We start from the raw sequence: 24,292 nt of genomic DNA on the forward strand, positions 1-24,292 counted from the left end.
CAGCATAATGTTATATCGAAAGAAAAATCTCTTAGATCTATTGTGCAAAGTATTTTATAACAAATACGATGATCTTTTATTATGTATACAATGATTGTAATGAAAATAAGAAAACTTAGAATAAGCTTTGCAATCTAGGTTGCTGTTTTGGTATATAACACTGAATATCATTTAACAATCTTAACTTTATTATGAAATACTTTTTCATTGGAGGGTTTCACTTCACCAAATCTGGCTTTTCTCTTTTCTATTCTAGCTTCCAATTCGGCCTGAAATCAAGTACGATTACAAGAGTTATATGTTACGCATATACGTTTAAATATAATTTCACGTTATAAATTTTTTATTTTCTTTGCTTGATTACCTTCTCCATTAAATTAGAAACTGATGTGCCGAACCTTTCTGCCCGTTTCTTTAAAACATCGTATGTTGTGTGCTGTAAATGTACATAATAAATTAAGCACATCTAAAGTTCACACACGATATTTTAATTATATTAAAGCAAGAATATATACCACAGGTGTTTTTACAGAAGCAGCTGACTTATTATTTTGATTATTAATACTGAATCTTGCAGATCTGACTTCCTTTCTGGCAGCCTCTGATAATGGCAATCCAAATTTCTTGGCCCTCATTTCTAATCTCTATTTAAATAAATAACACAAACTGCGTTAATCTCTTAATTTTCAATTCATGTAACACGAAATAGAGGAAGAGTTCTTACCTCTTTGACACCAAGCTCTGATAATTTAATAATCTTTTTTTCCTGTGGTGCAGCATCGATTGTTTTTGTATCAATCTCTGTTTTTTCTATTAAATCATTCTTAACTTCTTCAATGACTGGTTTACGATTTAGAACTATTTTTTTTGCACTCATATTACTCTCTGTAGATAATTTCCTTTTTTCATTTGATTCTTGTGAATCTGGTTTACTTGATAACTCTTCTATTTCTTCATCCTATATAAAGAGAAGTGTTCATTGAGTTTATATTATTATAGCCAAGTCAAATAAATAGTTCATCGTCAACTTACACCAAGGACGGCATCTTCATCTAAAATCTCTTCTGCTGTTTCGTCCAAAGATAGTGCCGAATCTAACAATGAAAAACATTGTTCTATCAATATTTAATTTTTACAAATAAAAATATGTATATTGAAATTCAATTAAAAACATATACCACCATGAATTGCTAATTGAAGCCTCTCGACCAGCTCATTTTTATTACCAGTGGTAGGAAGTCCCCTTTGTTTTAATTCAATTTTCAAGTCTGCAACCTATTGAATAACATTCATGTAGATTGTTTAAAATAATATACATTTTCTGTTGAAAGCAACAAATGAAAAGCACGCGACATTGTCTACGAACAGTTGCATGCATAACAAGAAAATTAACGCAAATGAAATCATTCTGTATCGTAAAGAGGAAAGTATTATCTTTTAATTTTAAGGTTAACTTCCCGGCTATAAAATCATACATGAAGAATGTACAAAGGCTACCTTCATTTTCGAAAGTTCCGTGAGTCCTTTTTCATAAGATGAGTCAGCCATAATGCATCTGTATTACTCTATTTCAACAGATAAGTCTTTTCGGTTCACGATTAACATGTCACAATTTTTTCGCAAAATACTCTACAAAGCAGAGAGTAAATTAAACCAAACTATACAACATAGAATGTTCATGAATTCAATATCGCTTACTTTCGCAACTACGACTTCAGCGTACTCTGGTCGTAGGCCTGTGAAGCGAAAATATTACCATAAAACAGTGGCGCTATCCGTGGTAAAATGCCCAAGTTTGTAGTGAAAATAGTTCCTGCTATGTCTATAAGATAGCGCCACCGATACTTTTAATAAATTGTTTTATTTGTCGTAAATGCATAATTAATAGGATTCTGTGTTTTAGAAACAACAATATATTCACTAATATATCATATGTATCATCTGTATGAATAGTTCTTTAATTTAACAATAATTATTCTACTTTTAATTAGTGGTGCCATCTAGCAGCAGGAGTGGAAACTAGTTTCATAACAAACTTGGGCGTTTTGCCACCGATGGCGCCACTCGTATTAAGTTACTGAACTATATATATATTTCCTTTTATTGACATTTTCATTGTAGAATTACAATTGTCACACATAAATAGTAACTTGTTATGCATAAAATCTATTAAATCTAATCTATTTTGATTTTCTTTGAGTCACGTGGTTTTGTTTACTCGTGTTTTTTGTCTCCCTGGCGATAGTACAATGGAGGCCCTCTACATTTATCTAAAAGTCACAGTATAGTTTCAACCATTCAAGCAAGTATATAAACACTCACTGACAGGTATCTAATAGTTAATAATGGTAGACGAATCAACGAAGAAAACATTAAGTAGCATTCCGTTGTTACAAACAAAAGCAGGTCCCAGAGACAAAGAATTATGGGTGCAAAGATTGAAGGAAGAATATCAAGCTTTAATCAAAGTACATCATATTTGGATAGTATTGCTTTCCATATGGCTAACAATTCTATAAAAATCATAAAATATCGCTATTTAAGTTATTACATTAATGCTCAGTTGAAGTAATTGTAGCATACTTTTCAGTATGTCACAAATAACAAAAAATCAGACAATGATTGGTTTCGTTTGGAATCAAATAAAGAGGGTACAAGATGGTTTGGTAAATGTTGGTATATACACAACTTGCTCAAATATGAATTTGAAATTGAATTTGATGTAAGTATCTTCTTTGTTATTGGAAAGTTATAAATTTTTTTGTACATTTGTCTGATATGTTTAGGTACCTGTTACATATCCTACAACAGCTCCTGAAATAGCATTACCAGAATTGGATGGTAAAACTGCAAAAATGTATAGAGGTGGAAAGATTTGTCTTACAGATCATTTTAAACCTTTATGGGCACGTAATGTGCCAAAGTTTGGGATTGCTCATGCTATGGCACTTGGAGTAAGTTTCTTAGTTAATCAATTTTTTCATCACTATTTATATGATCTTTACATATCTATTATGTATATGTCAGCTTGGACCATGGTTGGCAGTTGAGGTTCCTGATCTTATAGAAAGGGGTGCTATAGTACACAAAGATGAAATTAAGTAACATATATCACAATACCATAAGAATATATTGTATAATATAAATATTCTTTCAATTGTAAATCGAGATTGACTTGTTTGTTAATTTACTATAACATATTAAATAAGGTTTATACATTAAATATATTATATTTTAATCTTAGTAGAAATATTTACAATCCTTTACATATTAATTACAATAATTATTTATCTTCGTCTAGTTTGGTATTTTTACTTTCTTTTATTATTTCATCTAATTTGTGTAAATCTTTGAGTGATATTTCTCCACTACCTCTTTCTAAAGGTTTTGGTTGGGAGGGATCTGGCTTCCAACCTAATAAATAAATTATTTGAAATGTAGCAGGCACGAATGGGGTACCGTCTTCTTTCATTTTCCCATAGAGCTCTTTATATATTGCAGCAGCTGCAAGTGCAGTATCTTTATTTAAATGTAACTTTCGACTTTTTACTGCATTATTTTCAGCCATCCCTATAAAGATGCATATTAGAGATAGTTTACAAAATTTTTATTCTACAGGAATTTTAATTATTACCTTTTAAATCCCACATTAACTCAAACATACTTGGATAACCAACAACCATTTCGTCTGTATCTATTGTTAACATTGTAAAGTTAGCCCGTGTTAATAATCCTCCTACATCTCTAATTTCTGCAAATGGTGAAATATGTGCTGAAAGTCCACCATCTCTCTCCAATTCTGCTAATTGTAAGGAACTTCTAACAAAGGAAAGTAACTATTGAATTCAATGATTATGTCTAATTTTATTATTTAAATTACCTTAATTCATAAAGCGTATCTCCACCAAATATAGCAGCCATGAAAACTCCATCATTCTTTAAGCTATTGTTAATATTTTTAAAACAACTTGGTAAATCATTCACCCAATGAAGACTTAAAGAACTGATCACTAAATCTAAACTATTCGGTTTGAATGAAAAATTTTCTTCATCCATAACAGTTTTAGTTACTTTGATTCCTTCAATGGTTTCAGCATATTCTAAAAAACTAGAGCATGTGTCAGTCAGGATTAACTCTTCCACATATTCTGGCAATATATGTTTTGACACATGACCACGACCACATCCTAAATTGAGCACTTTCTTGAATTTTTTTTTTATATCAAATATTCTATCCGATAATCTGTAACCTACTTCATCTTTGATATAATCATACAGCTTTACATCAGACGCTTGTGCAGCACGTTCTCTTTGAAGCAATTTCGCATTTCTATCAAAAACGTACATTACACTGTCTTGTGGAAGCGAAAAATTTGCCGCACTGTTGACAATGTTGCAAACATTGTTAATTCGATTTCGAATGTTTAGGTTCAACGTTCGTTGGAAGTGTAACATATTTTTTTATGTATTTTGCTTGGAACGATTATGTAACTCAACATTAATAACGATATTTGCGCTATGTATTTTCAGAATTCTTTATAAACATGCATTTTTTGGCAAAATTTTCTTCTTTCTAATTTATTGGTTCCACAGCGTACAAAGCTTGAACGACATAACCTAGTCTGATACAACTTTGATTATCAAAATTTGATGTATTAAAACTAAATAAGATATTATAGATTACATCTTAATTAGATACATTTTGATTGAAATGAATTTAGGATATTTCATCGATAATATTGTATTTTAAAATTGTATAAAATACTTTAGTACGAAAATAAAGAGAAATGTTGTATTACAGGAAAAGTAGTATTTATTATTCCTTTGTAATTTTATTAACGATTTGTAAAAAAAGGTAGTGAAAAACAATTTTATTAGAAGTTCCAAATTCTACTTTGTAGTAAGAGCATATACAATATTTCGTAATATGTTAAATAAAACGTAAAACATCGCTTCTTCCTAATAACATTTTATTATACTGTTTTTATAATGAAGTATTTAACACTATAATTAGTATTATACAGAATCTTTAAATTGTAACAAAACATGTTTGATAGATAACTATTCTGCATACAAATGATTATTTGCCTTACAAGAGTTGAACATCATTCGAGGCAAATAAGTTATTTTACTGTTTCGTCTTATATGCATGTATGTTTATTATTACCAGGAAAAATTCATAAATTGTCTATTATCGAACATACAAATCTCTAATATTTAATGCGATATATTATTCGAGATGTGCATAAAAATCAGAATCTTAAGAATGTAATGTGAATATTATATTACGTCGATTCAGATATAGAATTTTATAACAAAATTTTTAATGCCACAATTATTATCACATACGCCTTTGAAAATAACGAAATATAATAATACCAAATAATAGCATGTTACATTTCGCAAAGAACAAATTACAGTACATTAAATCAGATGAAAACTGATAATAAATGCAATATTTTTGTTTCTCGTGTTTAAGAACATGTATACTAATATACTACACACTTACTACATCGATAAGAATAAATCGCGCTATTTATTATAAAGATATAAATAAATTTAAAAATTTGAAATTGTGACGTAATCGATTAAACAATTTATTTTCTTACCGAACAAATAAGTAGTATGTAAACAATTGTCAAAAATTTATAACATTACGTAAAAAAAAATCGATATAATTTTCGGATTAACTTTAACAATTCTAAATATATACTACACATTTAATAAAGCAATTGTTGTTTGGTTTCAAAATAATGTAATAAAATAACTTTAAAAATATCAAATTTACGATTTAATTTGCAAGGCAGGACCCACTCAGATGTATACTTCGTAAATAAAGTTCTAATACCATCATTGATTACATATGTATGTACTTGAAAAATGTATAGATAAAATATTATTAAAAGAGTAATATAATGCAATATGTATTATCTATTTATATTCGTATAAATAAATGAAGTATAATCTATAGCTCACTCTCATACATTATTCGAAATATTTAGTTAGTCTATTTAGTACGATTTACTAGTACAAATGTGACGTGGTCTGTGACAAACGGTTACTTAACTGAGTAATTGTGAACGTGGTAAAATGTATTTGTATACAAATTTTTAAAGTTACGTACAAAGTACAAGCATTATAGAAAATCTGTAATAGCAAAAATTTTCATTTCTACATAAGCTTACTTAACTTTACAGGTGAATATAACGAAAATATTTAGAATATAGAATTGAAGTCATTAAATAATTTGTACGAAAACAATTGAGAACATCGAGAAACTATAAAGCTTGATTATAGGTATCTATTAAAGTGCATAGATTTCAATCAAAAATTGACTGTTCTTTTTAGTTACATTATTCAGTATACAATATTTTTTACAACCTATCGAAGGAATTTCAATACGAATAATGCTTTAATTAAGTACAATTATTAAAAATAACAAGTTGCAATACAAAAGTCGTTTATATATACTTAAAACCGTGTAAAATTGTACGTATATCATCTTTGTGTGTCCTGCCTGTAATGTATTAAAATTTACAAATAATAAATGTTTCGCATTCTTGAAAAAATATTTTTTTAAAAAAATTCTATATAAAAATCAGTCCTAAATATTACTAGACAAATTTGTACAGTTATATAATCACAATAAAAGCAAATATCTAATATGTTTTGAGGCACAATATATAATATTACACCTGAAACCTATGAAAATTGTGGAAATTCGTCGTATATCCAAGAAAATCTTTATATTTACCGTAATAAAGAAGTGTTCCTAATATTCCTTACAAATAAACATGAAAAATGATAGCTATTGAGATAAATCTGTTATCAAATCAATATTTGATGAAGAATAAAAAAAAAGAAACGGGAAATATTGTTTCGTAATACGGACGAAGCAAGACCCGAATGCAAACTGAGACTTCTTCGAAAACTTTTCAATTTTCTGAGACTCTTGTGTACGATCGACATAAGCCAAGTTTTTAAGTAGACGAAAGAAACGTGTTTTGCAAAAAAGCCTAAAATACTGCGACTAAATATAGACGATCAGAAAGAAATCGAGAGACATTTGAAAGAAACAGAATTTCCTGGTATACATTCGAGCTTGTCTAACTTCGAATATTTGGAATTGTTTCGTCGCATTTTTCAAGAAGCTCGTATATTCCAAAATTTCAAACAGCTTCAAAAGATAGCGAAATAATGATATGAAAGCAATTACATATCCCTATTATATTTGATATAACTATTACTAAAATTTTGTATTAATTCCAAGATTAAATTGCAATAAAAATATTCTCCATTTTCCCATAATACAATTTCTAAAATTCGATCGTGAAATGGTAGAATCGTAATCTTTTACGTGTATATGCATATGCAATCGGTACGTATATTCATAGTTTCAAAATTGAGACCATGCACTGTGTATAAATACATTGCAATTATATATACTTTGAGAACTACTAGAAACAATTCAATGAAACGAAAATTAAATTTTTACAAACAGAGCACGTTACAGAATATCAATGTTTAAAACCACATGTGACAAGAGTAACGAAGCCTCTTCATTGCTTTTGAAAAATCTTGATCAGAGATGATGTTAATGATAATTACTTTGGCCTCAGACTATTAATAGGAGTGGGTAATGTAAAATGTGCTGATGTTGGAAGAGGTGTTGTAGTACATGTAGAAACCGGTATATCGCCCATATTTGTAGTAGCATTTGATTCGCTTTTGTAGCGAATATTAGTATATTCTCTACCTAAATGAAGAGATTTCTGTAAAGATAACAATAAATAAAAAATAATCGTACGAATAAAGGTTACAGGAGCGTACGTGAAAATTATTTTCGTGTGGCTACCTGTTCTGCTTGCATTCGCTGCGATACTGTTTCGATGTAGTGTAACACAGCAAGATAAACAAATTTATATTGTGCTTCAGTTTGAACCATTCCCGATCTTTGCGAGCGTACTCTTTGAATTGTTCTCTGAATATCAATTTCACAGTCCAGACCTGCAAATGAAATATACGCAAAACGTTATGAAAAATGCACAACGCATATCGTCATACGATATTAAAAATGTAATTGATTAAAATTACCATGCCGCTTGATTTGATCAAGAATCATATCGATAACAATAAATGTTCCAGTCCTACCAATTCCAGCACTACAATGTACAAGAATTGGTCCTATCATACTCGATACATTTTGACCACCCGAAGTAAGAGAACCAGCAATTGATTCTTGCCTTGCGTTAACATCGTGAAGGAAATTTAACACGCATCCAGGATCTGATGGAACACCATGATCAGGCCATGCCTAGAATGTTAATACAGTTAATTAATATAATTAATTTTATTCTCCAAAATAAAATAAGGAGCTATTAAAAACAATACTGATAAGGTACTTGAAAATGATAGTGAAAAATCCTTCTGGACTCTGCGAAACATGGTTTGTTTCCATGTAATAAAAATTCTCGTAATGTATAATCTGCAGTTGAAGTACGAGACAAGGCGCGTACTTTCCACTCGCTACCATATTCCGCAACTTCACCCTCTTCTGGCCAATAGCGAGCGCACTTATTCTACAATGCACATATACTTTTAGAATTCGCTGTGTACGTGTATTTTTAAATACACACCTTTCCCCTCTCCATTTCTTTAGTAGTCATAACTATTACTCTTGTATTTTCTTGATATACCATATGCCAAAAATCTGGTACTGTTTTTGGAAGGCAACCTTGCGTTGCTATGTAACACTTGGTAAATAATCCACCATCACCACCGGTTTGACCATCTCCTTCTTCATTCTACAAATAATTATATATGAACTGATTTGAACGTACACGTCCAAAGTAAATATTGAATCGTCACATTAGATTTACCCTAATGTAATTAGCGTTAATATAGTCAGCTCCAGGAATACTTGAATCAACGTCTTTCAACCGCACTCTTGTGTGATCAACTACAGAATAATAAATTAAGAATTAAGTCTTATGCATAGGTATAATAAAATTCGATAACGAAATCGAAAAATCTTACATGGTAAAATATTTTTATATCGATTCTTTGCACGATTCTCAGGACGTAAACCTTCCTTTCTTGAAAATAAATGACGACATTCCAACTGTTGCAACGACTCGAATTCTTCCCAGAAGCCTGCTTTTCCTTTACCGCGTCCAGCTCCTACTTCATTACTACTTGTAGCTCCATTCCAACATAACCATCCATTCGTGCAACCGTTTTCTTTATGTAATTGTCTCACTCTACTTTTAATGCCACTAGCATTTATACGAGTAGCATTGAAAGGTTGCCTGGAAAGTAATAGATAAACAAGTTATAGGAAAGAATATATGTGTTATTACATGTACATGTAACTTAACAATTTTTTGTTTCTTACCTTAAATGGACAACACTTCCGCTTGTTTCAACCATTGGATTACGTTTATAATGTTCTATCAAGTCGCTCAGACTGTCGAATTTATCACCTCCGCCGACGTCGTATTTATTATCCTACAATATTCATTATTTTTTGGTAAAAGGATGTCAAACTTCTAATCGTACTTTAAGATAAATTAATAAATACATAATGAAGATAATACATATGGTATAAAATAGAAAATATAATTAACCTGAGATCGTATTATAACATGTGTAACACGATCATCTGTACGCACGGATAATACAAAGTCACCAGGTTTACTTTGAGATTCACGAACCAGAAATGATCCATTTTTACCCCGCTCCAGCATTAAACGTTCTGCTTCTTTAGCTGATAAATGGCCATGGAACCACCTTTACCCATATTTTACTATTAACACATACCATGCTATATGCGTGCATTTGAAATAACAGTAACAAGAAAAAGAGTACCAATGCATAACAAAACTTATATTTATTAAAAAATAATACCCGTGTATTTTCCTTAGAATAAATGAATACCTTTCAGTTGTTGGATCTGCACAATTTAACGGATATTTCAACTCGATAATTTCTCCATTTTTTTCACGCAACTGTCCTCCGTTTTCCATATAAAATTGTACAAGTTCAGAGAGAGTTGCAAATTTTTCACCGCCGTAAAGATCATAGAAGTCTCCTGTATTTTGTATTTTAATATGAGTTACTTCGCCGTTTCGTCTACAAATAAAATAAATATTCAATATTATACAGGTATGGCACATTACAATTATCATTGATGATATAGTTATAAGAGATAATTTGTATGCTCTATTATGTGCTTACCTAACAGATAATGTAAAATCACCAGGATTAGATGAACTTGGACGTGCCAAAAATGAACTATCATAACCTCGTTCCATTAATAAATGCTCTGCTTCTAAGCCCGATATATTGGGATGAAACCATCTGTAATAAATATAACATTATTGTTAGGAATATAATTCCATAGTACTTGTGCACATAGACAAATATTATTTCAAGTAGTTGTATACAGTTTATATAATACATACAATGTTTTATAAACATATTATTATTTTGTGCCTATAAATGTCAAAAATCAATATATTAAATCAAATATTATAGGTACAACAGGAGAGATACAAAATGCATTAATTGGATATTTAATTAATGGCTAATCCTAGTTAATTTACAGCATTCACAATCAATAAGTATGAAATATAATCTCAATCCAGAGAATTTTAAATTCTGTCTAACAAAATACAGGATAACTATAATATTATTGAAAATAGTACGTAAATAATAAAAAAAATGTCATTTTAAAGTATCGAAATATACGAAAACGGCTGAATAGAAAGTAAATATGCGTCTGAAAATATCAATGACAGATGTCTAGAAAAATTGGGTTTATTTTATTCATTTTTGGACATGAAAAATTCAATGGTGTTAAACGACTTAAGTACGCATACCTTACCTCCGAATGTGTTTGACTAATCCACAGCTAACATTGATAAATAAGTAGGTTTATTCAGCGAACGTCCGTGGATTATGATAATTAAATATTTTTTATGCAAGTACAAAAACGTGCCTCACCTGCGGGATGCCATGTCGTGATTCGAACTATAACCACTTGGTTATTAATAATTCATAACGATTCATCGAGACTCGCACTTATAATTCGCAATTGTAATTGCTTTCAGCTTAACACTAACTACACACCACCACGGTCTTTGACATATTCACTTTGTACAAAAACAAAAAAAACGAAAGCACTAAAAGATTCTGGCATAGATCTTCATTCTTTAGAGTAGATACTTTTTCAAGTGGACAAACCATCGAAACATAATGCCGGTTCCATAACATTGGATCTATTTAGTTACGTGATATCGTCACGTAACGCATAATTATGGCGGCGGCTTCCGATTCCTCCACCAGAGGACTACTGATAACATTCGATTCTCGCAAGTTCTCTAACAATTACAGATATTTTTCAAATATTACAATCCTTTAAGATTAACCGGGTTCGATAGACTTAAAGCAGAAGCAGATAAGGACATTAAGGAAGGGGGTACATTTTTATTCGAACAATTATTTAGATGAAAATCATGATCACCAGTGGTTTGCACTAGAGGTCAGTTAAGATGGAGATAGGTACGAGAGGTCTAAATAACCACGAAACCCTAAAGAGACATTGTAAATCAATGTTAATGAATTAATAAGTTAATTAGTCATTAATTGATTAATGGCATCGGTGGCGTCATCTTACAAAATAATTGGGAACTACTTTCACTACAAACTTGGGCATTTTGCCACCGATGGCGCCACTATTACTAGACAACTAAACTATATATATTTCCTTTTATTAACATTACAAGTTAAACATAAATTATTATATATAGTTACTGTTTATGTATAACGATTATACTGTGTCTTTATAAAAAGAACAATAAAAGAAAATTTCCGTTTCTGAGTGAAGGTTACTATATTTGGCACCAACAAAGACGATTGGCGACACAGCTAGTGACTTCTCATCCTACCCTCCATATCGCAGTATCTATATGATATACAGGGTGTTCCAAAAATGTAGTAACACCTTGAAATGGGTGGTTCGGAAGGTGATTTGAAACAACTTTTTCCTTAGCGAAAATGTTGTCCGAGGCTTCATTGAGGAGATATTAACGGAAAACACTGACCAATCAGAGCGCGAGGATGCCGGTGGAGCGCTCGCGGGAGCGTATGAGCGCGGCCACCTAGCGCGTAGTCTTCGCTACCACCTTTTCAAGGTGTTAGAACATTTTTGGGACACCCTGTATATGATCTATACCATAGTGCACTGTAGCGATATCTATGTATAAGTATATTATGGATACTATGCATTAACGAACCCGGCTGTGATAAGTCAGGCGTTTAATCTGCGTTTGAATGTTGATTGTTACCGATTGACAGCTGTACCGGGTATGACAGACATGTATTCAAGTTTTGCGTATTTGTTCGTATAAATGTAATTTTCTTATGTCGGTTGATCGCGAATTAATCGGAATATAAGCGTTTGATAAGTATATTTCCAAACGAAGATGGGTCAACACGTTTCGAGAACCGATTTTGAATGGGTGTATACGGAAGAACCACATGCAACACGGCGTACAATAATTTTAGGTAGGAATATAAAATGTATAAAAAGAGTACATTTTTCATTCATTAAAATTCATTTGATTTGCCATCGTTGCGTTAGCGATGTTAAATTGTTATTCATCAATTGTAAGTAAAATAACGTAGCAAACTCGATGTTACCGGTCATCGTCCAAGTATAGGAATGTCACGTACGCACAAATTCGTATGAATATACTTAAAATGTTAACATTAGTAATGTTGCAATAAATATGCTTCTATTTCAGAGAAATATCCGCAAATAAAGAAACTATTTGGATATGATCCAATGTTCAAATGGACAGTCACAGGAATGGTTCTAATTCAATTAATATCCATATATTTTGTAAAAGATTTAAACTATCCAATGGTGTTCCTTCTAGCATATTGTTTTGGAGGAGTAATTAATCATTCTCTTATGTTAGGTATGTATGAGTTCTGTGTGAGTCATCTTAAACTTATAATATGTTATCAGTAAACACACGAAACTACTTCAAAAAAATTTTAAACATCAAACTACTACAAATATTTCCATGAAAGTCTGTTATACAAAGAACAGGTGGTTATCAGCATGTAGCAATATTTACTGATGACAACATTATTTCAAGTGCAATCTTCAATTTCTCTCTTATCTAAAAGATACAACATTTTTAAAGTAAATTTAATTGTTTCTAAAAGATTATATAATATTGTACTATAAGTTTATTGAATGATTTTATTTTTATACATGTATGATTCATTTGTATATTTTTCTATAATATAATAGTATAGTATAATTAAATATGTTAATATTATATTCCAGCAATACATGAAATAGCACATAATCTTGCTTTTGGACATGCCAGACCTCTGGCCAATAGATTATTTGGCTATTTTGCCAATTTGCCCATAGGTATACCAGTATCTTGTAGTTTTAAAAAATATCACCTTCTACATCATCGTGTAAGTACAAATAAAATTGCATTAAATGAGCTAATAATTATTTTAGAATATAATTTACAGTATCAAGGAGATGAAGTACTAGATACTGATTTACCAACACTATTGGAAGCTAAATTATTCTGCACAACATTTGGAAAGTTTTGTTGGATATGTCTACAACCATTTTTTTACGCGTTTAGACCTTTTTTCGTTTATCCGCTATCACCTACATTAATAGAATTTATAAATTTAGTGATACAACTCACGTTTGATGGATTGTTATGGTATTTTTTTGGTAAGTCCTTTAACAAACAGAATTGTCACTCTGTTTATTTCAGTTTTAAGTTATATAAAAATAATATACAATACTGCTTTTATAGGTGGAAAAGTCTTAGTCTATTTACTTTTTGGATCAGTAATGGCAATGGGTTTACATCCTGTAGCTGGTCACTTTATATCAGAACATTACATGTATAAAAAAGGTTTTGAAACATACAGTTATTATGGTCCATTAAATTGGATTACATTTAATGTTGGATATCATAATGAACATCATGATTTCCCTGCTGTTCCTGGTTCAAGATTACCAGAGGCAAGTATTTTAAAAAGGTTTGGTTATTACACAAAAAAATTAAAATTATTAATATTCGTATACTTCTTGCAGGTAAAACGAATAGCCTCCGAATTTTACGATAATTTACCGCAGCATAATTCTTGGACCTCTGTTTTATACGATTTTGTTATGGATCCTGAAATAGGTCCATATGCAAGAATGAAAAGAAAACGTAAAGGACTATGTTCATAAAACTTAGAAAATTTCATATTTTATATAAATAATTTAACAATTAGTATCTGAAACTTAAAATTATTTGCATGTATAAGATATTGAGTATTAGTACTCATTTATTGCACTATATTCGTTATCAATTGGAAAACCATGTTTATTGTCTAATAGACATAGCCTCATACTGACCAGATACAACTTATTTAAGAAATTATAAATGCAAACGCTATCGAAGTATTAATGTATTTCTTTTTTGTATTTCTGTATTACGTCTGAATAGAGTAATTTTTACAATAATGTACTTCCAAATGAAAAATTTATAAAATTGCATTGTACCTGTTATATTGCTAAAATAGTCAAAGTACGAGTGGAAGATGCTAAACTACCAAAAACTTTTCTATTTTATGATGCCTGTAAATAAGTTATGAATAAAGGAAACTATGTAGCTAACTATAACTATAAGTAATCAAAGATATTACTATGATATCTAGCTATTTTATAATCTAGTCGTAATGAAATAAATTTTTTATTTTAAATATTAACATCTCAATTAAAAGTGTACTGAAAAGAATAAAGTAAAAATACTGTTGATTTATATGTGATAGCATTGGATATTTCACTTTTGACGAATGTCATTTAAATTCTTTTTACATTTTTCATAATTTCATTCTGCCCAATTTATTGATTTTTAAAAAGAATATTATGTTTTGCATTTTTGACCTATCAATTTCATATATTTTAAGGTCCCCATCGTAAAATGTGTAGAGAAGAATCTACACCTGCATTTTTGTCGAGTACTTTCGTGGATGGATTTAACAAATATAACAACAAACGTGTTATTATAATTCTAATGCTCACGATAAATTTTTCGTGCGCGATCAAATGACTCATCCGTTTCCTTGGTGTGTATCTATTCGTAGAACTTGACGATTTGTAAGCATTCCAACAGAATTTGCTAAATAGTTCGTGTTGCTCGTATCTAAACTTGGTCTTAAACTTGGTTTTTTCGTGTCTGATAGCAGGAAATAAAAAATGGTTATCGATAGCTTTACTTGATACGGACATGACAATAAAAATTGTTCGCGCTTGTCGGTCGATTTCGCGGTTAATCAATTCAATGAATGAATTCACTCCAATGACAATTAATGAAATTACATTTCGGAAAAACTCTGGTTCGTTACAGTTATAAACTGTATACATATATGACAATTGTATCGAAGATGTGCTAGTGCATACTACATACGTAATCAGTTCAAATAGTGTGTGTTGCACGAAAACGGAATCTAGAATAAAGTATCATTTCCGTTCGAAAAAAAATAATTTACTTTTTGCATTTTCTCGTGGATAGACAACATTTGTAATGCAACGAGAAAAAGAAAATAATAACAAGATAACGTTCGGTTGTTTATTGTACAATGGTTCCTCGTTTCGAGGGAACCTCTGATTGCGTGTAGCCATGTATACGCTTTATGCATAGCATAGGTGTCTGCAATGGTGTATCTGTCTGATCATGGAAAAAATAACGTGTACGTGAACGGTGTAATCGTGCATAAATGCATATCTGTAAAACAGTGAATAGAATGGGAAAACAAAACGGATCGTGTTGGTGGTTTATGAAAACCGTGAACTGGATACCAGTTCTTTTCATCTTGACGGTTATCGTATGGTCGTATTACGCTTATGTGGTGCAATTATGTTTTTGTAAGTATTTCGAATTAATTCGACAATTTTCACGCATATTAAGTATTGTATGTATAATGAAGATGATAGTAATTATTATTCTTATATCTTTCGATAACCAAAGTAACGGTCTAAAATAAAATTTTAATTTTTACTTTATTCTTTGTTTACAAGTAGTCAAGTTGAACTTAGAATAAAATACTGTATGCACAATATCATACTTTGTATTACATAAAAATTGTGTACTATAATAGTTGGCTATGTATGTTCATAATTTTGTTTTTTTTTTATTTCAGATACAATAGATAATTATGTTCAACAAGGTATACATATATATTTTTAAATATTGTTAAATAATATTCTTATCATTAATTATATTATATTTATGTGTTTATAGCATTTTACTTGTTTTTTTATCACATCCTATTTCTATTATTTTTGTGGTCCTACTGGCAAACCGTATTTACAGACTTAATAGAAGTACCAGACAAGGTAAGATTTCATTTTAATAATCCTTTATAATATTGATGCATAAATAATATATTAATAACACAATGTCTTGTATAGTTTAGAATACCAGATGTAGAAATGGAAAAATTTCAACAAGCTGAAACAGAAGAAGCACGAAGACAAATGTTAGAAAGATTCGCTCAAGATCTTCCAGTCACAAATCTTACTATCGAAGGAGGTACAAAGTTTGTTGATTTTTTTTATATAATGTATGTACTTTATATAAATTGCTTTTTCTAGTAATACGTTTCTGCGAGAAATGTCAGTTAATTAAACCAGATCGAGCACATCACTGTAACGTGTGCAGAACGTGTGTTTTAAAAATGGATCATCATTGCCCATGGATAAACAACTGTGTTGGCTTTCACAATTATAAATTCTTCATGTTATTTTTGGCATATGCCCTTCTTTACTGTATATTTATTACTGCTACATCTTTACAATACTTCATACGTTTTTGGAAAGTAAGTATGATTCTACTTGTGTTATATTATTCACTTTAGCGAATTGTGTACTTTAAATAATGCGAATTTTCCCTGTATAGGGAGAATTGGATGGAATGGGCAGATTTCATCTACTGTTTTTATTTTTTGTGGCACTAATGTTTGCAGTTAGTTTAAATTCCCTTTTCCTCTATCATTGCTACCTTGTTTTACATAATAGGTCTACATTAGGTAATTATCAATGTTTATACACCAAAATATTATGTAATACGTGGGATCGATTACAGAATATTTGACGGTAAATATTATATTTGTAGAGGCGTTCACAGCACCCATGTTTCGCACAGGAAAGGATAAAGATGGTTTCAGTCTTGGAAAATATAATAATTTCCAGGAAGTATTTGGTGATAATCCTAAACTATGGTTCCTTCCCACTTTTACTAGGTAGGTTCATTAACATGATATAAAAGTTCCATATTTTTTTAATATTATCTTTTTTTTTAATAATATAATAAGTTCTTATGACGAACCTGTGAACCATTTGCACAATATATATATATATATACATATATATATACATATATATATAAAACTATTGGTATCATTTAAGTACTAACAATTCATGCTTATTTACTTCGTAAAAAAGCATGTTAATATCGATATAAATACACGTATATGTATGCTGTACAGTGTAGAACTTAGTGTGAATTGATACATGTTAGATATTGCATACAGCAGATATCGAAATACTACTACCTTTCAGCACTTAAAAATATTACGAAGATATTTCAACTTGTAATAGTACTTATTGTTTTGCATTCTTGTTTTTAATGTATGCACTTTAAATCGACAAGATCGGTAGTATGATTTCGTAAAGATATCATTTCACGGATAAGACGTAAAAGTGAAGAAAATGGTAAAAATGGAAAAACCTTATGTGTATCGAATAAGATAGTATATAAACTGCCTTAAAAATCAGAGCGATATGAATTAATTTTTCATTGTATTTAACATAAAAGTATGTACTAGTTTCTCTTTATTTCTTTAGTTTTCAATTCGTTATATTACGTTAGTTTAACTTATATGCTTTCATGAATAAGTACATCGACACGATAGTAATTGCATCACCGTTAAATCGCGATGGATGCGTTAAATGTGTTCTAGTCTTGGAAATGGTGTCACCTATCCAGTACGCGCGCAACATCAAGGCCCACCCAATACTTACGACTCCATGGGCAGTACTCGAAACAGGTCAGCATTATAGAAGTGTAAAGTGCCGATTTAACGATAGCTGCATATAAACTTTACTATGGAACTCATTAATATTATTGATTGAAAGGCAGTTCATATTTAAATGTGTAATACACTAATCACCTTTGAAGTAGTTTTTAAGATGAAACATTTTCTTCATATTTTTTTTGTAAAATCATATATTTATTTTATAGAATATCATCATCTTTCGGGTAAAAAATTTTCATTTCTCCCTTATTTCATACAGAGTTCCAGAGTAATGAAGATGTATACATGTTGCTTCCTGGATGCATGCGACTGTTTATTTACATTATGCCTTTATTTGTTTTATACTACACGACTGTATCATAAAGGGTAGCTTTTATATTAACAAAGCTTGTTGGATTATTACTAACATTGATACCTTTATTTGTAGTAACGTTGATCTAACGAAACTATGACTTGCGTACTATAACTATCGAAATGTGTTGTTAAGTAATCCTAAAATTCTAGTCAAGACTAGTCATGGTACATTATAGAACGTAATTTCTACATGCATAATAATTTGCAATTATTATTATTTATATTCCAATTTTAAACTCTACATGATATTTATTATATTTTCTGTTAAAATTGACAATGTTTATATTACTGTTTACAGTAAGATTAAATTTGAACCATTGCGTTTAATCTACAGATAATCATTAATTGAGATGGACTTTAAGAAATAGGTATTAGTTTCATCTTAAATTGATATTTAAGATTGCATGTCTTTCTTTGTAAATGCATCATATTGGCATTGATCAAATCAATTACATCTATCGGTATACATTTTTTACAATTTTGAGAAGTATTGTGCATCTGGTTCTTACAGATTGGTAGTTTAAATTAAATTACTAGAAGTGGCGTAACTATACTTCCATATTAATTTTGGTAAACTTTACAATGTTACAACCTGGATAAAAATGTTTATATTTAAGAATTAAGGTCTAATCTTGTTTGAAAAATATATTATGCAAACGAGATAGAATGTTAAATTCCAAGTCTGAGGTACTCTGTAGTTTCGATAAATTTTCAGATACAATTAGTTACGCTACTTCTTAGTATAAGTGGGATTACATCGAGTAGAAGGTAGGGTGTGGGTTACAGTTTTGGCGATGGGGTAAACTTTCCTGAACGGCTGTGCAATGAAGACACATATACTCTGTTGGGACATACTACCCAACAGTGGGATGATGAGACCGAGCTTGACTCTCCACCTCCCTATAGGTCGCAATCAGGTATTGTGTAGTCTGAATCCCTATGTTGAGGTGGTGCGTTAGTCTATATACATTGTCCAAATACATGTTACAGTATTTCTAGTACAAAACTAATGTTAGCCACAATTACGCTCTATGTTACATTCGTGAAAAATTCATATTCAATTCTTTGAATAATTCTACACATTCGTATCGATTTTTACTTGTAATCATAATTTTTGTGTTAATTATTAATTAACATTATTAATTAATTAAGTTACCATCATTGCCACATTGAGCAGAGTGTAATCTTCTAGAGTATTTTAAATATTATATGTATAAATATTCAGAGAATTAATTGTGCTTAATATAAACTCTTTTTCTGTACTGTTTGTATTAATTTAATCGTGGTATATATCGATAAAGAATACATATATATTGTTAAAAGTAAAAATTTACAGATATCGACAGTATTATCATTTTTTATTTCTATATCGTTAATATTTTAAATAATATAAATTTACCGTAGTTTTCAATGTTTACTTAGCTAATAAATCTATAAAATCGTTACAAGCTATAATAATTTTCTTTTTTGACAGCATAAGATTTTCAAAATTCGATCAATAGAAAGTTTATTGTAAACTAATAATTTATGTAAGTATAATTTACATAAAAAAGATAATTCGATGTTTTAATATGATAGTCAAAATACAACTAAGTGTTTAAAAAAAGATTATTATTTACAATAGGGTGCATATTTTGTATAACATTCATTACATACATATGCTTTGTACAATAAAAACGTGAATAATGCCTAAAGACACATATAAAGCTAATATAAATTATAGAGTCATAAATATTATTACAGTTTGCATTTATGTGTTTGCCAATGTACAGGATGTATATATAATATCATGTATGAAATACAAATGAAATACCACTGTCTATTACTAAATAAAGTTGTAATAAAAAAAAGGAGAATAAACTGTTAAAGTTATATGTATTTGCAGTATATGGAAAAACTATTTTGTATACAATTAACACTTTATCCTTAATTTCTATTTCACTAAAACTGATTACTATGCTTGAATGTAGGAATTATTTTTGTAGGTAAGCATGTCCTGTTCTGTAAGATAAATTTATGAATATTTAATGCAAAAGTAATAAATCATATGTAGATTTAATGCATATTTATGTATCACAATTATTACATACATTAACGCACTGAGATATTATTACAACATAAAATCGAGTATAGGATATCGATTTATATGATTTTAAAAGAAATAATTTATTATTGTTTAGCAAGTAGTGATGATGTACATCAATGTAGTATTTGATATAACTTTTAAAATCGCAAAATTATCCATGTCGCAAAATTGGGTTTTATATTGTTGCATGTTCTTTATGTTTTCGTAGATTACTGAAAGTAATATTATGCGCCATTTTTCCAAATTTATTATTATTACATAATTGCTTAACACGAAATCATAGATTAAAGCTTTTTATATGTATATCAGATATTGTATTTGTATAATACCTGATAATCTAAGATTATCTAAATTATTATAAATATGTTTAGATAATAAACACTGTTAATTCATCCACATTAACGATCGTAAGTTTGATTAAATAATTTTGAAATATTTTACAGCACTACTATGATAAGTTCTGCTGCAGATGCTAACCAACCATTGGTGGATACAACTGAAGTTGTTTGACGCAGCAGTTATAATTTCTTCGTCTTTATTACAGACATAGCTTTGTTGCTGAGTCACAACATTCAATTTAGTAGTTTATATATATACTTTTTGCATTGCGACGTCTTATAACAATTCAATTGTCTTTTTTTTTTTTTCTAAAAAAATTTACAATAGATTATTCCATATTTCAATCTTCGATGTAATAATTTTACGTACAAATACAAAGAATTAATATTAAGACAACATTCACTACTGTACATTGAAACTTTCATAGTCTTCTATACATTCTATATATTAAAGGAATTATTGTTAAAATAATTAGAATGCAAAATAATTTGCACAAAATTTTTAACATTTCATATACATATGTATAACATTGTTAATGGTGCAGTTAATGATATATATGGCAGCATATATAATTACTATTGCAATCATAATGGCCTTTCTTGCTAATGCCAAGTTGGTATTAAAAATTTGTTATTGAAATGTAGAAAATCAAAACTGATATGATGATAAATGTAAATTGTTATAACTAAAACAAATTACTGCCATGACTTTAATGAAATGTATAATAAATAATTAAAGGAAAATAATAGAGTTATTATGCTCTAAAAAGAAAAAAAACAGGAATTATTGATATTGTAATATAACTGTTGAAGTAACACAGTGTTGGAAGTATTATTTTCAACTGTGTGGATCACTGTATTTTATTTCTATTAAAACCAAAACACAAATGTAAATTTTAAAGATCTAAAACATCAATGTAATTACTACTTTTTGAAATAATTTGTTCATAACTATCGAATTGTAATCTCACTGTTTCGAAAATAATTTATTGTCGTAACAAGAATATTAGTTATATTTATGTATTTGATACTAATATGTTGTTCTAATTATTTTAGTAACAATTTGATTATACATTCTATGATTTGTACAGTCTCGATATACTGTTTCTACATTCATCCTTTAACACAACAAATCAAAAATTTAATTAATAAATTTTTAGAAAGCATATTTTGTACTTAAAACTTGTAATTATCTTTATTTAAATAAGATAAACAACCTTGGATGTTAATAAACCTATATATTTTAATGGAAATGAAAATCATGATGGTATATTTTAACATTTATTACAAGGTATACATTTCATGACTGATACTCAAGAGATATTTATTTTGTATTAATATTTTGTTTTAACTTCTTTTACATTGCTTATTATTTTTTTCTTGTTAAGAAAAGGATAAAGACACTTTTTTCATAAAGCTTATAGAACCAGCATGATATAGAATAGATGAAATGTATTTCTATTAAGTATTGCTAATAAATGTTAACTAATGGTTAATTAAAGCGCAATGCGTATAAACTTATTAAGTATAAGTAGACTATAAATGATTATATAATTGTATAAGTATAATGTTATTCACTTTATTATATATTTCTTAATGTTTGAAATTTTCATTATGGCTTGATTTTGCATCCTATATAAATTGAGATATAAAAGATAATCGATGTAACATTTTTATAATTAGCATGAAGAAATTTCTTTAGTATATTAATACAAAGTATTAACAAAACAAAATTTTGTTTATTTGTTCTGTCATGTATATAACATTTATAGTAAGAATTAAATTGTAATAACATGGCTTATATTATAATGTAAAAATGTATGTAATTTTTGTAAAAGATTCCTTATTCTTCCCCTAAGTAATAGTAAAAAATAATATAGTTATACTGCAGATGGAAACTTTCAGCAAATGTTAGGACATTATTATTACAATATGTAACCATATTTTTGTATCCAACTTAATCCTTCTACAGAAGAAGATTTTGGTAAATACTCTAAACCAATGTATCCATTATATCCTTCTTTCTCTAATGTGGAAAGAACATATTTATAATTTATTTCTCCTGGAGTATCAGGCTCGTGCCTGTCTGGAACTTGAGCAATTTGTACGTGACCTACAAATTACAAGACAAATTACTTATCTAATTTTTTATAAATTTTAAATATCCACATATTTAGAGGCAGTATCTATACTATGTGTACCTATATAAGGTAAAAGTTCCTTAATGTTTTTCGTAATATTGCCCGAAATATGTTGTAGGTGAAAGATATCCAACAACAGCTTCAAGTTTGGGCTGTTTATTCTTTTTACTATATCTAAACCTGTGTGGAAATTTTATATTAATGATTCTGATAATTGTTAATATTACGAACATTTCTTTTAGCTTTCTCACGAGCGACGATTACCTTTTCGAAAACTATTCATGTAATAATTTGGAACTGAGATACTATTGATAGGTTCAATAAGGCCAACAATTCCTTCTCTTTGAAAATATTCAACTGCATACAAAAGATTCTTTTCGTAAACATCATCATTATCAGATGTTACTTTACCCACTTTACCCGACATTACATGAATTCTAACAAAAAATATTGCGTGAAAAATATGCTGAAAGATGTATAATTGTCGTTTACATATATATAAAGTTTCTTTACCGTTTACAACCTAAAGCTTTTGCATACTCTATTGTCAAATTAATACTCTTTTTAAAGTTATCTTCTTCTCCAGGTATTGCTGCAAATCCTAATTCTCCTTTTGATACATCACCTATTATGATGAAGTATTTTTAAAAATTTGAGTGCTTCTTATAAATAGTAACGACTACATACCTGTAAATACATTTATAAGAATCTGTTCGACACCTGCATTTCTCTTTGCTTCTGATACATCTTTAATGGTAAAACCAAAAGGAAATCCACTTTCAACAGCAGTAAAGCCAGCTTCTTTTGCTAATTTATATCTTTCAGTAATAGACTGTGCCTCTTTAAACATAAAGGATAAGTTGGCAGCGAACTTTAAATTAGTCATATTGATGCCAAACCTCCTTAAATAAAGTAATTACAATTCCTTATGGTAAAGCTGCTATTATCAATTTAGTACTTCTGATATTATATAAGTTCCATTATCTTTCCTACATAAAGTGATGGATGAAATTATTATTATGATATAGAAAGATAATGCCATTACATTTTATGTTATCTGATATACTTTAACTGACTATGATAAGTATAGTTTTATTTTGTCTTTATTCCGCAATACCTAGTAAGAAAATTTATTAGTTACTATCAAAGTTAACTACTGCATGTAAACTAACCATAACTTAACCTCTATTTCAAGACATTAAATAAAAGATGTGAAGTTTTTAAAAACTTTCGAGAAA

The 24,292-nt window shown here is 29.2% G+C and overlaps 7 protein-coding genes across 17 annotated transcripts; 3 read left to right on the forward strand and 4 right to left on the reverse strand.

Moving 5' to 3' along the window:
* Nucleotides 1–36: 36 nt before the first annotated feature.
* LOC128889041 (SAP domain-containing ribonucleoprotein) lies at nt 37–1,693 on the reverse strand. 2 transcript variants are annotated; one of them, XM_054146343.1, is made up of 7 exons: nt 1,498–1,693; nt 1,182–1,275; nt 1,033–1,094; nt 725–958; nt 516–644; nt 365–436; nt 37–269 (listed from the first exon to the last, which is right to left on the reverse strand). In XM_054146343.1, exons 1-7 carry the CDS (start codon nt 1,546–1,548, stop codon nt 168–170), a joined length of 744 nt encoding a protein of 247 aa, XP_054002318.1. In that variant the 5' UTR covers nt 1,549–1,693; the 3' UTR covers nt 37–167. The 2 variants fall into 2 exon arrangements, with proteins under 2 accessions (XP_054002318.1, XP_054002317.1); XM_054146342.1 differs by having other exon boundaries at nt 1,179–1,275; nt 1,498–1,692.
* Nucleotides 1,694–2,122: 429 nt separating this feature from the next.
* LOC128889087 (ubiquitin-fold modifier-conjugating enzyme 1) lies at nt 2,123–3,243 on the forward strand. The gene is made up of 4 exons (XM_054146412.1): nt 2,123–2,468; nt 2,591–2,722; nt 2,787–2,954; nt 3,028–3,243. The coding sequence occupies exons 1-4, from the start codon at nt 2,346–2,348 to the stop codon at nt 3,103–3,105; spliced, it is 501 nt and encodes a 166-aa protein (XP_054002387.1). The 5' UTR covers nt 2,123–2,345; the 3' UTR covers nt 3,106–3,243.
* LOC128889086 (arginine-hydroxylase NDUFAF5, mitochondrial) lies at nt 3,206–4,801 on the reverse strand. Of its 2 annotated transcripts, XM_054146410.1 has the most exons (4): nt 4,255–4,801; nt 3,881–4,203; nt 3,635–3,819; nt 3,206–3,570 (listed from the first exon to the last, which is right to left on the reverse strand). In XM_054146410.1, the coding sequence occupies exons 1-4, from the start codon at nt 4,453–4,455 to the stop codon at nt 3,284–3,286; spliced, it is 996 nt and encodes a 331-aa protein (XP_054002385.1). In that variant the 5' UTR covers nt 4,456–4,801; the 3' UTR covers nt 3,206–3,283. The 2 variants fall into 2 exon arrangements, with proteins under 2 accessions (XP_054002385.1, XP_054002384.1); XM_054146409.1 differs by having other exon boundaries at nt 3,881–4,800.
* A 152-nt stretch (nt 4,802–4,953) lies between these two features.
* LOC128889084 (tyrosine-protein phosphatase corkscrew) lies at nt 4,954–11,283 on the reverse strand. Of its 3 annotated transcripts, none has more exons than XM_054146406.1 (12): nt 11,005–11,283; nt 10,237–10,359; nt 9,937–10,131; nt 9,627–9,789; nt 9,395–9,507; nt 9,037–9,308; nt 8,880–8,959; nt 8,637–8,804; nt 8,403–8,579; nt 8,095–8,314; nt 7,856–8,007; nt 4,954–7,772 (listed from the first exon to the last, which is right to left on the reverse strand). In XM_054146406.1, exons 1-12 carry the CDS (start codon nt 11,016–11,018, stop codon nt 7,605–7,607), a joined length of 1,845 nt encoding a protein of 614 aa, XP_054002381.1. In that variant the 5' UTR covers nt 11,019–11,283; the 3' UTR covers nt 4,954–7,604. The 3 variants fall into 3 exon arrangements, with proteins under 3 accessions (XP_054002381.1, XP_054002382.1, XP_054002383.1); XM_054146407.1 differs by having other exon boundaries at nt 10,886–11,024; XM_054146408.1 differs by lacking the exon at nt 11,005–11,283 and adding an exon at nt 10,881–10,900.
* Nucleotides 11,284–12,277: 994 nt separating this feature from the next.
* Nucleotides 12,278–14,719, forward strand: LOC128888705 (sphingolipid delta(4)-desaturase DES1). The gene is made up of 6 exons (XM_054145773.1): nt 12,278–12,567; nt 12,807–12,983; nt 13,361–13,500; nt 13,561–13,774; nt 13,860–14,071; nt 14,144–14,719. The coding sequence occupies exons 1-6, from the start codon at nt 12,486–12,488 to the stop codon at nt 14,282–14,284; spliced, it is 966 nt and encodes a 321-aa protein (XP_054001748.1). The 5' UTR covers nt 12,278–12,485; the 3' UTR covers nt 14,285–14,719.
* Nucleotides 14,720–15,027: 308 nt separating this feature from the next.
* LOC128888704 (palmitoyltransferase ZDHHC2) lies at nt 15,028–22,495 on the forward strand. Of its 6 annotated transcripts, none has more exons than XM_054145768.1 (10): nt 15,028–15,964; nt 16,240–16,266; nt 16,341–16,435; nt 16,511–16,631; nt 16,694–16,917; nt 16,998–17,127; nt 17,214–17,340; nt 18,061–18,147; nt 19,276–19,406; nt 19,964–21,012. In XM_054145768.1, exons 1-10 carry the CDS (start codon nt 15,817–15,819, stop codon nt 19,966–19,968), a joined length of 1,095 nt encoding a protein of 364 aa, XP_054001743.1. In that variant the 5' UTR covers nt 15,028–15,816; the 3' UTR covers nt 19,969–21,012. The 6 variants fall into 6 exon arrangements, with proteins under 6 accessions (XP_054001743.1, XP_054001741.1, XP_054001745.1 ...); XM_054145766.1 differs by lacking the exon at nt 19,964–21,012 and adding an exon at nt 21,019–22,495 and having other exon boundaries at nt 15,030–15,964; XM_054145771.1 differs by lacking the exons at nt 19,276–19,406; nt 19,964–21,012 and adding an exon at nt 18,395–19,256 and having other exon boundaries at nt 15,053–15,964.
* Nucleotides 22,496–22,632: 137 nt separating this feature from the next.
* LOC128888707 (putative hydroxypyruvate isomerase) lies at nt 22,633–24,244 on the reverse strand. Of its 2 annotated transcripts, none has more exons than XM_054145776.1 (6): nt 24,131–24,244; nt 23,742–24,043; nt 23,568–23,679; nt 23,319–23,491; nt 23,115–23,234; nt 22,633–23,026 (listed from the first exon to the last, which is right to left on the reverse strand). In XM_054145776.1, exons 2-6 carry the CDS (start codon nt 23,938–23,940, stop codon nt 22,839–22,841), a joined length of 792 nt encoding a protein of 263 aa, XP_054001751.1. In that variant the 5' UTR covers nt 23,941–24,043; nt 24,131–24,244; the 3' UTR covers nt 22,633–22,838. The 2 variants fall into 2 exon arrangements, with proteins under 2 accessions (XP_054001751.1, XP_054001753.1); XM_054145778.1 differs by having other exon boundaries at nt 24,121–24,219.
* Nucleotides 24,245–24,292: the final 48 nt, after the last annotated feature.

The sequence above is a fragment of the Hylaeus anthracinus genome, unplaced genomic scaffold, assembly GCF_026225885.1.
Source record: "Hylaeus anthracinus isolate JK02 unplaced genomic scaffold, UHH_iyHylAnth1.0_haploid 11994, whole genome shotgun sequence".
In the NCBI taxonomy this organism is placed as follows: Eukaryota; Metazoa; Arthropoda; class Insecta; order Hymenoptera; family Colletidae; genus Hylaeus; species Hylaeus anthracinus.

What these genes read in the sequence shown, in the direction of transcription:
- LOC128888705 (XM_054145773.1), top strand. Translation starts at nt 12,486, where the DNA reads ATGGGTCAACACGTTTCGAGAACCGATTTTGAATGGGTGTATACGGAA. An exon ending in TAATCATTCTCTTATGTTAG is followed by an intron (nt 12,984 to 13,360) that starts GTATGTATGAGT and finishes ATTATATTCCAG; the next exon opens with CAATACATGAAATAGCACAT. An exon ending in CTGGTTCAAGATTACCAGAG is followed by an intron (nt 14,072 to 14,143) that starts GCAAGTATTTTA and finishes TACTTCTTGCAG; the next exon opens with GTAAAACGAATAGCCTCCGA.
- LOC128889086 (XM_054146409.1), bottom strand. Translation starts at nt 4,455, where the DNA reads ATGTTACACTTCCAACGAACGTTGAACCTAAACATTCGAAATCGAATT. An exon ending in GATACGCTTTATGAATTAAG is followed by an intron (nt 3,820 to 3,880) that starts GTAATTTAAATA and finishes TTCCTTTGTTAG; the next exon opens with AAGTTCCTTACAATTAGCAG. An exon ending in GTTAATGTGGGATTTAAAAG is followed by an intron (nt 3,571 to 3,634) that starts GTAATAATTAAA and finishes GCATCTTTATAG; the next exon opens with GGATGGCTGAAAATAATGCA.
- LOC128889087 (XM_054146412.1), top strand. Translation starts at nt 2,346, where the DNA reads ATGGTAGACGAATCAACGAAGAAAACATTAAGTAGCATTCCGTTGTTA. An exon ending in AATATCAAGCTTTAATCAAA is followed by an intron (nt 2,469 to 2,590) that starts GTACATCATATT and finishes CATACTTTTCAG; the next exon opens with TATGTCACAAATAACAAAAA. An exon ending in AATTTGAAATTGAATTTGAT is followed by an intron (nt 2,723 to 2,786) that starts GTAAGTATCTTC and finishes TGATATGTTTAG; the next exon opens with GTACCTGTTACATATCCTAC.
- LOC128888704 (XM_054145766.1), top strand. Translation starts at nt 15,817, where the DNA reads ATGCATATCTGTAAAACAGTGAATAGAATGGGAAAACAAAACGGATCG. An exon ending in TGTGGTGCAATTATGTTTTT is followed by an intron (nt 15,965 to 16,239) that starts GTAAGTATTTCG and finishes TTTTTATTTCAG; the next exon opens with ATACAATAGATAATTATGTT. An exon ending in AAATCTTACTATCGAAGGAG is followed by an intron (nt 16,632 to 16,693) that starts GTACAAAGTTTG and finishes TGCTTTTTCTAG; the next exon opens with TAATACGTTTCTGCGAGAAA.
- LOC128888707 (XM_054145776.1), bottom strand. Translation starts at nt 23,940, where the DNA reads ATGACTAATTTAAAGTTCGCTGCCAACTTATCCTTTATGTTTAAAGAG. An exon ending in TCTTATAAATGTATTTACAG is followed by an intron (nt 23,680 to 23,741) that starts GTATGTAGTCGT and finishes TCATCATAATAG; the next exon opens with GTGATGTATCAAAAGGAGAA. An exon ending in GGAACTTTTACCTTATATAG is followed by an intron (nt 23,027 to 23,114) that starts GTACACATAGTA and finishes TGTAATTTGTAG; the next exon opens with GTCACGTACAAATTGCTCAA.
- LOC128889041 (XM_054146342.1), bottom strand. Translation starts at nt 1,548, where the DNA reads ATGGCTGACTCATCTTATGAAAAAGGACTCACGGAACTTTCGAAAATG. An exon ending in ATGAAGATGCCGTCCTTGGT is followed by an intron (nt 959 to 1,032) that starts GTAAGTTGACGA and finishes CTCTTTATATAG; the next exon opens with GATGAAGAAATAGAAGAGTT. An exon ending in CTTCTGTAAAAACACCTGTG is followed by an intron (nt 437 to 515) that starts GTATATATTCTT and finishes GTACATTTACAG; the next exon opens with CACACAACATACGATGTTTT.
- LOC128889084 (XM_054146406.1), bottom strand. An exon ending in GCAGATCCAACAACTGAAAG is followed by an intron (nt 9,790 to 9,936) that starts GTATTCATTTAT and finishes ATATGGGTAAAG; the next exon opens with GTGGTTCCATGGCCATTTAT. An exon ending in AAGAAATGGAGAGGGGAAAG is followed by an intron (nt 8,580 to 8,636) that starts GTGTGTATTTAA and finishes TGTGCATTGTAG; the next exon opens with AATAAGTGCGCTCGCTATTG.